Raw genomic sequence first — 15,752 nt, 5'->3', positions numbered from 1 at the left:
ATAGTATGATAGGAATAAAACATTACGATGTTATATTGATTCCTCCCATCCCATCATCACTAATTTAAAAGGTATGGGTGATAACTCTAACATTGTTTATGATTTACCTTTGTTCTGAAAGAGCATCGGCAGGAAATAACTGATGTACGAGAGCATGGTCCACAGTCTCCTTCATGGCAGAGTTTTTCGCAGGTATGAATGAAATCTTTAAAAAAAATGAAAAGACTAGGAATGAACACTGCAAGTACTCATTTTCAGAGTCTCAAGTTCACTAGCCACATCAGTCTTCGAATTCTATGCCCCGCAACTCCAGAATCAGAGTTGAGGGAAGAAGAATGTGTTCGAAGCCTCTTCCCTTATCTTTCCTTCATCTGGCAGGCTGGGCCTTTTATGGCAAAGGCAGTGCTCAGAATTAGTCCCTGGAATAGCCTCTGGAATGCATAATGCTTTGCCTAAGTCAAAAATCAGTTCTGACTTTCTTTAGGCCTCAAGCCTCAAGGCTAGACTTGAGAAGATCCTTAAAATTAGAGCCATGGATGACTTTACTGAAGTGCTCTTGACTCTGAAAATCTGAGGATCATAAACAATCAGAAACCATGATCCATAACCTCATTGACTCCAGCTCCGTGACTACCTGCTGGTAAGAGGCCCACCATTCATTCTGCTAAAGTAGGTTTAGGACAAATCCTGTTTCAAGGACCCCTCGGGGATCAGCCACAGTCTCTTATGGCTGCTATTTAAATGTGTTTCTTTCCATCCTTTTATTTTTCGGCCTAGTTTTATTTTTAACTCTAAAGTCAGTTTTCTAAAGATACCACATAGTAGGATCTTGTGCTTTTAAAAAAATTTTGGTTGGATAGCCTCTGCTTTTTAGTAGTTTAATCCATTGACACTAATGTTATTATTGATACAGTTGGATTATATCTGCCATTTAACTTTTACTTTTCGTATGCCTCATGTCGTTTTTGTTACTCTAATCCTCCTTTACTGCTTTCTTTGGCATTAAGTTAATATTTTCTAATATAACATTTTTTTTCCTTTAATGGTATTTTTCACTATTTTTAAGGATTTTTTTTAGTTTTTTTTTTTTTAATTATTTTTATTAACATAAAATGTATTATTTGCCCCAGGGGTACAGGTCTGTGAGTCATCAGGCTTACACATTTCACAGTACTCACCATAGCACATACCCTTTCCAATGTCCATAACCCAGCCACCTCTCCCTAACTCCCCCACCCCCCAGGAACCCTCAGTTTGTTTTGTGAGATTAAGAGTCTCTTATGGTTTGTCTCCCTCCCGATCCCATCTTGTTTCATTTTTTCCTTCCTTACCCCCCAAACCCCCGCCCTGCCTCTCAAATTCCTCATATCAGAGAGATCATATGATAATTGTCTTTCTCTGATTGATGGGGGTGCCTGGGTGGCTCAGTGGGTTAAGCCTCTGCCTTCAGCTCAAGTCATGGTCTCAGGGTCCTGGGATTGAGCCCCGAGTTGGGCTCTCTGCTTGGCGGGGAGCCTGCTTCCCCCTCTCTCTCTGCCTGCCTCTCTGCCTACTTGTGATCTCTGTGTGTCAAATAAATAAATAAATAAATCTTTTAAAAAAATCGTCTTTCTCTGATTGACTTATTTCGCTCAGCCTAATACCCTCTAGTTCCATCCACATCATTGCAAATGGCAAGATCATTTCTTTTGATGCCTCACAGTATTCCATTGTATATATATATATATACATCTTCTTTATCCATTAATCTGTTGGACATCTAGGTTCTCTCCATAGGCTATTGTGGACGCTGCTGCTATAAACATTTGGGGGCACATGCCCCTTCGGATCACTACATTTATATCTTTAGGGTAAGTACCCAGTAGTGGGATTGCTGGGTTGTAGGGTAGCTCTATTTTCAACTTTTTGAGGAACCTCCATGCTGTTTTCCAGAGTGGCTGCACCAGCTTGGATTCTCACCAACAGTGCAGGAGGTTTCTAGGGGGATTATTTTATGAATAATTGTTCTAGGGCTTACCATACACATCTTATCAGAATCTACTTCAGATTTATACAAATTAATTCCAGTGAGATATAGAAGACTTGTTCCTAGGTAGCTCTATTCTCGCTTCTTTTATGCTTTATTGTTGTATATGTCTACATATTATAAACCCACAAATACATTATTAGATTACTTTCTATAATTTCTATTAAAGTTGAGAAAAGGAAAGCAAGCATATATTCATGGTTTGTTGTATTGATCATCTTATCTACCATTTCTGGCTTTCTTCATTTGTTCCTACTGATCTGAGGTACCACCTGGTACTACTTCCTTCCTCCAGTACAAGTGTGGTCCCATCCACACCCTTTGTGCTCTAACTGTCAAATGTATTTTCACATCTTATAAGCCTAACGATATAATTACACATTCTTATACAACCGCTTCTTAAGTCAGTTGCAAAGAGAATATGCATTTACACTGTCCTTCAAAATTACGAAATTAGTTACTTTTTGATTTTTCATATGAATTTAAATCTGGGTTTATTTGCTTTTATCCTGAAGAACTTCCTTTAGTATTTATTATGAAGTGATCTACTAGCAATAAATTCCCTGCTTTTATTTTCATTTCTGGAAGACAGTTCTGCTGGACAGAAGCTTCTCAGCTGACAGTTCCCCGCGCACCCCCTTCCTCCAGCATTTGAATAGTTCATTCCAGTGTCTTCTTATTGTGATGTAGTATTCTCCATTGATTCTGATGAGAAGTCTGCTGTAATCTTATAGGGGGTTCTCTTGTATGTGAGGAATCCTATTTCTCTTGCTTTCAAGATTTTCTCCTTGTCCTTGGTTTTCAGCTTTTTACTTGTGTCTAGGTGTGAATCTCTTTGAATTATCTTATTAGGTAAGCTGAGCTTCTTGGATACACAGATTAATGGTTTTCAATAAACTTGAAAAGTTTTCAGTTATTCCAATACTTCTTTTGCTTTCTACCATTGTGATATTCCCATTATACATATGCTTATGGGCTTAAAAGTGCACTGCATTTGTATGAGGTGCCATTCACTTTTCTTCATTCTATTTTCTCTCTGTTGGGCATAAATTGCTCAGCCCTCTGATCCAATGAAGTGTGGGTAGGGGTAGTCTTTGAGTCAAGTCTGTGAAGTTTGTTCTGACCTCAGAAGGGCTCCTCTTAGCTATCTCTTTCCCTGGTTCTTTCTGCTGAACTAGCTGGCTTACATTTTAGCTTATTGCCCTTAATTAAAAAGAGGTGTTATTTTTTAAAAGTCCTTAAGGTCTCAACTTCTCCACAGTGTTTCAAATCAAGGTCTATTCCTTTGGGGGACTACTTTGTAGACTTCTGGAAAAAGTCTCAGTTACTTATTCTTGGTGCCAAGTGGGACAGTAGCCTCTGGTTTTCTTGGCTTATTTTTCCAGTGTGGAACATCTGCTCTAAAAAGTGAGCTGTGCTGAAGATGACTGGTGCCCCAACAGTCTAGCCTGTTGTGACTGGGGAAGAACTGACTTATGGGTGGGGCTGTATGGAAAGGAGCCCCCAACCTCTCAGCTGTGCTTACCAGAAATTTAGCCTCTTCAACTTAGTTAGAGGGGATGAAAAATGCTGGCAGTCTGTTCTTCCCAGTGAGATATGGTAACCCTTGACTGGGAGCTTAGGGGTAGAGGCAGCCTCATCTTCCTGGCACACCTATCCTGAGTAGAGCTTTTGTTAAGTTGAGCTCGGGGAGAAAGAAAGGAAGTGGACTATGACTTAAACGACACAGACTCTTGCTGTTCTTACTGAATTTTAGATTTTCTTTAATAAATACTTTTCCATTTGATGTATGCTCATAGGACAATTTCCAGAAACTTTAAATGATTGCTTTGTAATAATTTTCCCTAGCTTTGCCTGTTTTGCTGGGGAGTGCGTCCATGTAGCTCATGTTCCCATCCTGAAAGCAAAACTCTCCCTAGTGTCTTGTACTAAAGTGATCTGTCTAGGATAGAAATTCCTATTGAGTGAGCTACTAAAAGATCCCCCCAAGCTTTCTACAGATAAGCCAGATCTGAATAAACTTGACATTCATTGTTTTCACTAGCCATAGGCTTATCTTTGAGCTTCTTAATCCAACAGCCTAATTCCTTACAAATTTTTCATGATTAAAAACTTGTTGAGGTACAGTGGTTAACCTCAAACCCCTTCATCTGGTCTTGTCCCACCCCTGGGCCTGTTTATACAGACAATTACTATCTTTCTCTTGGTCAAGTCCCCATGCACTACCCAATTTACATTTTCTCTTTCTCTCATTGCCAACATATCTTAGCCCCACAGTGGGATTTTTGGTCTTCATATATGAAATCATTACAAAACTGACCCATGAGCTTTCTGAAAAGGGAAGACCCTTACCATCCTTGATTTTGAAGCCATTTGATCTCCATTTTACAGAGCTTATCTGAAGATACATTTTTATAGTAGGCAAAGAGAACCAACACACAACTCGTTTTCCCAATGCAGTAAAAATATGTATTAAAATATGAGAAAAGAGCATTTCTCCTCTATACATAATTTTAAAATCACACTGAAAAAAATAATAAGGGTGTACCTACCAGTTTTTGCTGTTTCTGGAAAAAGTACGAGATCCCTCTTTTCGATAAACATGGAAACCAAACCCAAAGATTTTAGTTTTGCTAATTAGTTATAGGAACACCTCTCTTATATAAACTCCATTGCCCATGTCTATTTTACACAGCCTTTGAACACTCACCCAAGAGAGAAGGTGCCAAGTCATTGTAAAACTATACAGGTATATTCCCCAAGGACTGCTTCAGAATGTCTCAGAGCTCAGACTATTACTTTAAGGCTAATTCCAACAAACTTTTTTTCGTTTCTATATCCAAGTAATCAGAAGCCACAAGTCAGAAAAAAGGGAGAGTCACTAATGGTAGGCACACAGACATACTAAAAGCAATGACAGGAAAATAAACCACCAAAAACTTTAACTAGTAGATAAAGGAATTCAAACTGCACATTGGTGTAGGGAAATTGCCTGAGAAACCTCAGCAGACCCTAAGGGCATCACTGTACCCAGCATACTACAATAACTGAGGTTCAGGAAAATGATTACTCTGGGTCAATAAAGAAGAAAGAAATTATCTTCAGTAATCTCTGTTTAAAGAAAGAAAATGTAATTATTAGAAAACCACCCTTCCAAAATGATGTTTAGGAGGTCTTTTCACCCAACTAGATGGGAAACTTACCTAGAGAGGAAGTATTTTTTGAGTACTCCAAATGGCTAAAGTTTTATTGTACTTATTAGCATTTTAGTTCTTAAATATCTCACCCATAGTAATTTAACATGTTCTTATTATATGAAAATGCCTTTAAAACACTCACTGACCCCTAGACTGGTAAAAGGATATGTGGTGTTCATACTATGGCAGGTTACTAAGAGAAGTTATAACCCACCCACCCCTACCCCACCCTGCCACCCCACGTGGGATAGTATCTCACAACTGTCCTGAGTTAGTAATAAAATATCCGAAGCAGAAGGAGAGATCACTTGGGCATATTTGGGCTTTTACAAGTATACTTTGAGGAAGAAAGGAAAAATGCCCACACAAATTTGACCATTAATATTTTCAAAAGCCGCTGATATTATAACTGAAATTTAACACTATTCTGCTTATATAGTCACTGCTGCCAAACATTTCCATTCACATTGTTAAAAACAGCTATATGCCTACTGGTTACCTAGGGAACCACATGGCAGAGGCTTGCCACACACTTTTCCACATGAAGGGACAGGATCCATGCAAGTTTTCCGACCACTACTTCCAAGTTCTAGCAATTGACTGAGAGGAGTTTGGCCACAAGGGCAACATCGCACCAGCTGGGGGAGCCGTGGGCATGGCTGGCAGGGCTGAGGGTGGCACACTTGAGAACATGTATGGTTCCCACATTTCAAGTCCCTGTTAAGAAAAACATCAGACTATTATGTAACTGTTGCATAAAACATGGCTCTATTCTATCTGAGAAAAACATAAAACCTTACTTGCCACATATCTTTAAACAGCCAAAGTCGCCAAATCCATCAGACTTTCCTACATCTGTTCCACATAACACATCTCGGGAAGTGCTGCCACAGTAGCATACTTGAGGATACAATTTCAAAAACAAAGGTTAGTAAACCGTATGGGTTCTTAAAATATTCCAAACAATCTATAAGAATCTAGCACAAAATGCTATTCATTAGTGATTAGACCTGATGCAGAAACAAATGTGGCTTCTACAGCAGCTCTAAGGACCAGCTAAGAGGCTTTATCATAGGAAGAAGTAAAAAAGGCCTTGTAAGACTGTCGGTATCCCCTGGTGCCTCTGCAGCACATCCCCAAAACATCATTAAAGTGAAGCAACCTTCTAAATTAAGAGACTATCTGGCTCATAAGGCCATGGCTGAGAACCATCCACCCTCAGGCTCCCTGGGGTCCTCTGGTTACAGGAGATGGAAGCTAAGCTGGTGACAGTCGTGGAGTGAGTGGAGTGAGGACTGGATCCCCACAATCTTCACTCCAACCCAAGCAGCACAGATTTAGTACTTTATATATTGGGGTACACTTAAAATGCTTAGAAAACTTTCTATTGCTAAAAAGGAGTAAGAAAAATCAGCGTAATATAAAATCCTTAATAATCTATATTCTACTACCATTGAATTTGAAGTAATCATGTTTGAGTATTCACACTGAGTAGAAAGCTCAAACCCTTAAGACTTTTATTTGCTAGATAAAGAACCCCATCCAACATCTATAGATCGTCCTTTGGGTTCAAGAAATAATGAGTTCCTTTATTTCTTTTTTTTTTTTAGTTCCTTAATTTCTTAATATTAGCAAGAAATAAGTGTTATATTTAAGGAGTTAGGTTTCTGATGTATTAATATGTAACAAGGTGTGATAAGAATTAATTTTCATCAATTTATATAGTTTTTTCTAAGTGTCACTTCACATTTTCAATTTATAATAAAAAATTTATCTTGTTAAAAACCAATCTGTGCAAATACAGTTGGCCCGCATAATAGTTGCAAACCAAAAGAGTAGAAACTAATTGAAATCTTGCAGACTTAATGATGCTCTCCTTCTTTCTCAGTATAACTTAGATATCTACTTGCACAGAAAATCAATATCAAAATAAATGACATCTTAAAATCACGTATTAGTAAAAAATAAAATAGAATACTTCTAACTTCAAACATTAGAAACGTTTATAAATAAAACACTGTCATGAACAGACCAAAAACTTTCAATAAGACACGAGAAGCAGGAAAGTCTCAAATCAATAAAGACCTAGATGCTTGATTTTTAAAATCTACATTCCATCTTCCAGTAAGTACATTTGCAATTTCATCTCCTGTCCTGAAACTGATTCATTCATTCAATAAAGATTTACTGAGTGAATACAGATGTAGGAAATACAACCAATATTTATGGAATCAACAAACCCTAGTAACCGGGAATTTCTGCAAGGAGGCTTTTCTTTGTTAAGTTTCTGCTCAGACAGAAGAGAAGCACTTTTTTTTTTGGTGGGGGGTATGAGCAGACAGCTGTGAACAAAAGAATTGAGGGTCAGAAATAAACCCACACCCAGGGGTGCCTGGGTGGCTCAGTGGGTTAAACCTCTGCCTTCGGCTCAGGTCATGATCCCAGGGTCCTGGGATCGAGCCCTGCATCGGGCTCTCTGCTCAGCAGGGAGCCTGCTTCCCCCTCTCTCTCTGCCTGCCTCTCTGCCTACTTGTGATCTCTGTCAAATAAATAAATAAAATCTTTAAAAAAAAAAAAAGAAAGAAAGAAACCCACACCCATATGGTCATTAATCTATGACAAAGGAGGCAAGAATATGCAATGGGGAAAAGAGTCTTTTCAGTAAATGGTGCTAGAAAAATTTAATAGCTACATGTAAAAGAATGAAACTAGACCATTTTCTTACACCATACACAAAAATATCCTCAGAATGAATTAAAGACATATATGAGAGACCTGAAACCATTAAACTCCTAAAAGTAAACATAGGCAAAATCTCTTGGACACTCCCCTTAGCAACATATTTATGGATATGTCTCCCCAGGCAAGGGAAATAAAAGCAAACATAAACCATTGGGACTACACCAAAATAAGAAGCTCTTACACAGCAAAGGAAACCATCAACAAAACAAAAAGGCAATCTAATGAATAGGAGAAGATATCTGAAAATGAGATGTCTATGAGGGGTTAATATCCAAATATATAGAATTTATGTAATTCAACACCAAAAACACAAACAATCCAATTAAAAATGGATCAGAAGCCATACACATTGCTGACAGATACGCAACATCACTCATCATCAGGGAAATGTAAATCAAAACCACAATATCACCTCATGCCAGTCAGAATGCCTAGTATCAGAAAGGTTAGGATGAGGCACCTGGATGGCTCAGTCTGTTGGGCATCTGTCTTCTGGTCAGGTCATGATCCTGGGATTGAGCCCCACATTGGCTCCCTGGTCACGGGGAGCTTTGTTTCTTCTCCTCCCCGCTCATGCTTTCTCTCTGGCTGTTTCTCCCCCCCCTCAAATAAATAAAGAAATAAAATCTTAAAAGGAAAAAAAAAAAAGAAGATAAGGACTAACAAGTGTTGGTAAGAATCTGGAGAAAAAGGAACTCTTGTACACTGCTGGTGGGATTATAAATTGGTACAACTACTGTGGAAAACTGTATGGAGGTTCCTCAAAAAATTAAAAACAGAAATACCGGGCCGCCTGGGTGGCTCAGTGGGTTAAGCCTCTGCCTTCGGCTCAGGTCATGGTCTCAGGGTCCTGGGATCGAACCCTACATTGGGCTCTCTGCTGAGCAGAGAGCATGCTTCCCCCTCTCTCTCTGTCTGCCTCTCCGCCTACTTGTGATCTCTGTCTGTTAAATAAATAAAAAATATTAAAAAAAACAAACAAACAACCAGAAATACCATGATCGAGCAATTCTACAACTAGGTTTTTATCCAAAGAAGAAAAAAACACTAATTCCAAAGATACATGCACCCTATGCTTGTTGCAGCATTATTTACAACAGCCAAGATATGGAAACAACTCAAGAGTCCAAACAGATGAATGAATATGTGGTATGTATATATATATATACATATACACACACAATGGAATATTACTTAGCCACAAAAAGAATGAGACTCTGTGGAGAGCCCAGGTGGCTCAGCGGGTTGGGCGACTGCTTTTGGCTAGGTCATGACCCTGGAGGCCCGCGACTGAGTCCTGCATTGGGCTCCCTGGTCAGTGGGGAGTCTACTTCTCTCTCTGACCCTCCCCCCATCATGTCCTCTCTCTCTCAAATAAATAAATAAAATTCTTTAAAAAAAAGAAAAAGGAAAAGAAAAAATAATGAGACCTTGCCATTTGTAACTATATGGATGGACCTAGTGGGTATTGTGCTAAGTGAAGTAAGTCTGACAGAGAAAGGCAAATACTGTATGATTTCACTTTTATGTGGAATCTAAGGAACAAAACAAATGAATCAACAAGCAAGCAAAAAACCAAAGAGACTCTTAAATACAGAGGACAAACTGGTGGATGCCATAAGGGAAGTGGGCAGGGAGATGGATGAACCAGGTGAAGGGGATTAAAAGGTACTAATTTCCAGTTACAAAATAAGTCATGGAGATGAAAAGGACAGCACAGAGAATATAGTCAATAATACTACTACAATAACGATATATGGTGACAGTCTACACTTATTGTGGTGAGCACTGAGTAATGTATAGAGTTGTCAAATCAATATGCTATACACCTCAAACTAATGTAACACTGTTAATTCAGCTCAGTAAAATACAAAAAATAATCAAGGATCAGAAAATTGTGACAATAAAACCAAAACTGAGCCCCTGATCAATCAGGAAATAACCTGAGTACAACGTTAAACCCTGTTATGTATGCCAAGGCACAAGAGACAGCAATATGAGCTGGTGACAGAAGAGTTGGGTGGTCACTGCTGGTTGAAGATTATTAGAGAATCAAAGGCAGTCTGGAAGAAGGTCTCTGCTGCCAGCTTTAGCCTATTAAGCATTTTTGTCAACATATGAATGAACCCCTGGGAGGAGTGCTTATTAAATCTCTAGATAAGGCTGAAAGGGATCCTAGAAGAATTACAAATGAAGATAAATAAGTATACTTGTGGCCCTAATAACAGTCTACTAGATATTTACTGCAGACAAAAAAAAAAAACGTTTTCAACTGGGTTTGAAAAATTACCTACACAAAAACAGAAAAGGCAGAGACTGGGATCCATACAAATTCGTACAAAAAAGACCTGGGTGAGTTAGCTGAGAAAAAGCACAATATTCATCAAGAGCTAAATATGGGGGCGCCTGGGTGGCTCAGTGGGTTAAGCCTCTGCCTTCAGCTCAGGTCATGATCTTAGGGTCCTGAGATGAAGCCCAACATCGGGCTCTCTGCTAGGCAGGAAGCCTGTTTCCCCCTCTCTCTCTGCCTGCCTCTCTGCCTACTTGTGATCTCTCTCTGTCAAATAAATAAATAAAATCTAAAAAAAAAAAAAAGTGCTAAATATGGTCCACAAAGGGACTCTCCCACACCATAGTCTATACTGCTAAGACCAAATGGACAGTATATACTTCACTCCTGCCTTATCTCAAATGGATCTGGGGTAGCATATAAAGATATATGAAATATAACAAAGGAATATCAATTTAAAGATGTGAAAAGTAGAACAATGGCAGAGATATAGAGTAAATTATAGCTAAAAAAAAGTACACTATAAAGACAAACATTAGGTCTGTTACCCAGGGTTCCCAAGATAAAAAGATCAATCATCTTTGAGGAAGAACAACTAGTCTTGGAACTAAGGCCAGACAGGAATTTCTCCCAAGAGGACCCATAAAGAGGACAGTTAAGTGATATACAGCACAGTTCCTTACACGAAATCCTCATAGCACACAACATAAAACATTTCATAGAGCTGTTACTTATTTTAACTGCCAACATCGATCAACAGCATCACACCAAAGTAAAATTTAATAAAATAAAACTCTATAGGGCACCAATACATGGAAGCCCACGATCCCTGCAGGTCAGGGGCTAGTGTAAAAACAGAAGAATCACACAGCATGTGTTTCTTCGTGGCTCACTTCTCTCACATAGCACTGCGTTTTGGAGATTCACCCACTTCACAGCATGTATCAATATTACATTCCTTTTCATGGCTGAATAATAATCTGCCTTATGGTTACATTTGTTTATCCATTCGTCAGGTGAAAGACATTTTTTCGTCTTGTTTGTTTTAAAGATTTTATTTATTTGAAAGAGTGACAGAGATAATGAGAGAAGAGCATGAGGACAGAGGGAGAGGGAGAAGCAGACTCCCTGCCGAGTAGGGACCTGACATGGGGCTCAATACCAGAACCCCAGGGGTCATGACCTGAACCAAAGGCAGACACTTCACCCATGGAGCCACCTAGGCGCCCCAGGTGATAGACATCTGAATTGTTTCCACATTTTGATTATGATGAATAGTACTGCTATGCACATGCATTTACAAGTTTTGTACAGACACATACTTCCCTTTTGGTTATATGACTAGGAGTAGAAATGCTGGGTCATATGGTACAATTCTACATTTAACCTTTTAAGAAACTACCAGACTGTTTTCTAAAGTGGTTATACTATATTACTCTTATTGTGGTTTTAATTTACATTTCCTTAGTATTTAAAGGTTTTAAGCAACTTTCACATGTCTATTAGTTATATATATATATATATATATATATATATATATATATATATATTTTAAAGATTTTACTTATTTCAGAGAGAGACAGAGAGCACGAGCTGGGGGAAGGGTAGAGAAAGAGGGAGACACAGACTCCCCGCTGAGCAGGGAGCCCAGTGTGGGTCTCAATCCTAGGACCCTGATATCATGACCTGAGCTGAAGGCAGACGCTTAACTGACTGAGCCCCCAAGGCGCCCCTATATGTTTTCTTTTGAGACATATCTGTTCAAGTCTTTGTTCATTGTTTAAGTTGTTCCTATTTTTTTTGTTGTTTCATAGGAGTAATTCAAATATTCTGGATAAAATCTGCGAGTGATCTGTTCATTTTGTTAATGGTATCTTTTGATGAATAGAAATTTTAAATTTTGATTAAAGCTCAATGTATCAGGATCCCTGGGTGGCTCAGTCATTAAGCATCTGCCTTCAGCTCAGGTCATAATCCCAGGGTCCTGGGATCAAGCATCACATCAGGCTCCTTGCTCCGCGGGAAGCCTGCTTCTCCCTCTCCCACTCCCCTGCTTATATTCCCTCTTTTGCTGTCTCTCTCCATCAAATAAAATTAAAAAAAAAAAAAAAATGAAGTTTAATGTACCAGTTTTTTCTTTTATGGTTAGTATTTTTGTTTCTCTGTCCAAGAAATCTTTACCTAACCCCAAAGTTGTGAAAATATTCTCTTATAGTTTATTCTGGAAGCTTTGTGTTTCTGGGTTTTTACATTTAAGTCTTTGATCCACGTAGAATTCATTTTTGTGTAAAGAATAAGACAGAGGTTGAGGGTTTTTTTCTGTTTGTTTTTAGTTATTTAATTGACAGAGAGACAGACAGTGAGAGAGGGAACACAAGCAGGGGGGAGTGGGAAAGGGAGAAACAGGCTTCCTGCCAAGCAGGCAGCCCGATGTGGGCCTTGATCCCAGTACCCTGGGATCGTGACATGACCTGAGCTGAAGGCCGATGCTTAAAGACTTAACCACCCAGGTGCCCCAAGAGGTTTGTTTTTTCTTATGTATACATCCAGTTGTTCTAGCAACATCTGTAAAAAGACTCCTTTTCCCACTGAATTAACATTGTGGTTGAAAATCAACTGACTATACATATGTGGGTCTATTTCTGGACTTTATTTTCTTCCATTTATCTACTGAGATACCAATAACACCAATAACTGCACTGTCATGATTACTGTAACTTTATAAGTCTTGAAATCAGATAGTTTAAGTCTTTCAACTTCATTCTTTCTCAAGACTTTTTTGGCCTTTCTAGATCCTTTTTTCTTCTTTTTCTCTTTTTAAAGTAGGCTTCATGCCCACTATCGAGCCTAAGACGGGCTCTCTCTCAAACCTGAGATCAAGACCTGAGCTGAGCTCAACACTAGGGGCGCCTGGGTGGCTCAGTCGTAAAGCGTCTACCTTTGGCTTAGGTCATGAACCCAGGGTCCTGGGATTGAGCCCCATGCTGGGCTCCCTGCTAGGTGGAAAGCCTGCTTCTCCCTCATCCACTCCCCCTGCTTGTGTTCCCTCTCTTGCTGTCAAATAAATAAAATCTTAAAAACAAACAAAAAAGAGTCAAACACTAAACCAATTGAGCTACCTAGGTACCCCTCTAGATCTTTTTCAAGAAGTTTCTTTTTGGGCGCCTGGGTGGCTCAGTAGGTTAAGCCTCTGCCTTCGGCTCAGGTCATGATCTCAGGGTCCTGGGATCGAGTCCCGCATCCATGGGGGATCTCCCTCTCTCTGCCTGCCTCTCTGCCTACTTGTGATCTCTGTCTGTCGAATAAATAAATAAAATCTAAAAAAAAAAAAAGTTTCTTTTTAAAATAATTTCCCAAAAACTTACTTTTATTTTTATTTTTTTAGATTTTTTTTTAAAGATTTTATTTATTTATTTGACAGAGATCACAAGTAGGCAGAGAGGCAAGGCAGAGAGAGAGGAGGAAGCAGGCTACCCCGCAGAGCAGACAGCCCAATGTGGGGCTCGATCCCAGGATCCTGGGATCATGACCTGAGCTGAAGGCAGAGGCTTTAACCCATTGAGCCACCCAGGCACCCCTATTTTTATTTATTTTTTAAGATTTTATTTATTTATTTGACACACAGAGATCACAAGGAGGCAGAGCAGCAGGCAGAGAAAGAGAGAGAGGGAAATAGGCTCCCTGCTGAGCAGAGAGCCTGATGCAGGGCTCGATCCCAGGACCCTGGGACCATGACCTGAGCTGAAGGCAGAGGCTTAACCCTCCGAGCCACCCAGCAACCTCCCCCAAACAGTTACTTTTAAACAGCATTTCAAAATCTACTGTCCAAATTCCATAGGACAAAGGCCTATACTGGTATTATGAAACTAAACACTGAACTTAAACAATACAACTAAACACTGAAACCATCTAAGCATTAATGTATCTCCACTTTTCTCCACCCAGGGTACAGTAGAGGCCTTGTAACTATAGGCTTGGGGCCAATCTATGTCATCAAGAAAACTATAAATAAGATTCTAGAAAATACACAAATATCGCTGGCTAGTGTGCCCACCACTTACCCTGGTTCAATATGATCCGACAAGGCTGGCATTGACCCCCATGGCACAGCTCAGCACAGTGGTGCTGGCCACAATTCAAAAGATTCTCACATGGATTGGAACAGTGGACTGAAGCGGCCTGACCACAGCGAACTGTGTGCCTGGAAAGAAAACAGATGTACAGACAGTGTTGGTCTGATGCTGGACAAGTTTCTACTGGATAGCTAAACTAACAATGAAGCCCAAAGTTTACCTCCCAAAACTATGAAACCTTTCTCTTGACCCCATTTCCCTCACTTTTCTGTTTACCTCCTTTAATCTTTATTTCCTTAATAACTCTTCTCCCCTCCACTCTTTCTTCTTCTGCTTTGCTTTCCTTATTTCCCATCCTGACTTTCTTTCCTCCTATATTCTGACCAGTGAAGAAATGAATTTCCTCTCTGTACATTTCTTCACTGAGTTCCCATGAAGTAGCATACAGGAGGGAAAAGAGCCAGGAGTTCCCACAGTATCTTATAGATGGAAGTAGGAAAGCTGGGGGCGGGATGGAGTGGTGAAGGGTTAGTTTTAATGTATACACTAAGACTGGAAGTACAACGGCATTCTCCTGGGCTTTGGTACTCCAGCATTTTGTGTAGTTATAATACTTAAGAACTATACTGTATATGACTTTGATTCAGGATGGGAAAATCATTCTGGCTTTGTTCCAATAAGCATCCTAATTTAATTTTGCTGACTTTCTGGCTAGAGAAGATTTTTGGACAACTATCTTCAGGTTTCTTTCCAAGGTAGGGGTTTAGAGCTTGGAGTCTACTCTCCTACAAGAAAAGTTTTATTCTATACCCTACTTTCATCTCAAGTACGTATTTTGTTTTAAAAAGTCATTGTTACATACACAGATGATGTTTCCAGTGCTCAGCATCATGGCTAACATCAACCCCTGGAGGTGTACACTATTATTTCTATTCTGTGATTTAAAAAATGAGGCTTGGGCGCCTGGGTGGCTCCATGGGTTGAGCGTCTGCCTTCGGCTCCGGTCATGATCTTGGGGTCCTGGGACTGAGCCCTGCATTGGGCTCTCTGCTCAGCGGAGAGCCTGCTTCTCCCTCTCTCTCTGCCTGTCTGTCTCTCTGCCTACTTGTGATTTCTCTCTTTGTAAATAAATAATCTTAAAAAAAAAAAAAAAGAAAGAAAGAAAAATGAGGCTCAGGGAGACTAAGCAACTTGCCCAGGTCAACAGCTAATTAGTGGCACAGCCCAGATACAACCTGGTCTTTCTGACCCAGAGCCCTTACATGTGATTCTCAGGCCACACTACTGTCCTTGTAAGTTCAGACAAATGTGATTCACTGATAATTGGCTGAATCCCATTTTGTCTTGTGGTTCAGAAATCGTATGGGTCTTACCGGGCCTCAGAAACATTCCATAACTATCAGTGATCCTTGCCCTGATGACGG

General features: G+C 39.6%; 1 protein-coding gene across 6 annotated transcripts in view; it reads right to left on the bottom strand.

Annotated features, from left to right (window-relative positions):
- The window catches only part of NFX1 (nuclear transcription factor, X-box binding 1), an 81,035-nt gene that overhangs the window by 37,464 nt on the left and 27,819 nt on the right, over positions 1 to 15,752 (bottom strand). For all 6 annotated transcript variants that reach the window (XM_032860376.1, XM_032860377.1, XM_032860378.1 and 3 more), the window contains 4 exons: positions 14,317 to 14,456; positions 6,024 to 6,123; positions 5,723 to 5,940; positions 108 to 205 (listed from right to left, as the gene is read on the bottom strand). In XM_032860376.1, coding sequence (XP_032716267.1) covers positions 108 to 205; positions 5,723 to 5,940; positions 6,024 to 6,123; positions 14,317 to 14,456 — 556 coding nt within the window. The remainder of the gene's footprint in view (positions 1 to 107; positions 206 to 5,722; positions 5,941 to 6,023; positions 6,124 to 14,316; positions 14,457 to 15,752) is intronic.

Source organism: Lontra canadensis, unplaced genomic scaffold, assembly GCF_010015895.1.
Source record: "Lontra canadensis isolate GAN:19392208 unplaced genomic scaffold, GSC_riverotter_1.0 scaffold19, whole genome shotgun sequence".
Classification (NCBI taxonomy): Eukaryota; Metazoa; Chordata; class Mammalia; order Carnivora; family Mustelidae; genus Lontra; species Lontra canadensis.
The sequence above is the reverse complement of the archived record's forward strand: the minus strand, read 5'-3'. Positions and strand labels throughout refer to the sequence as shown.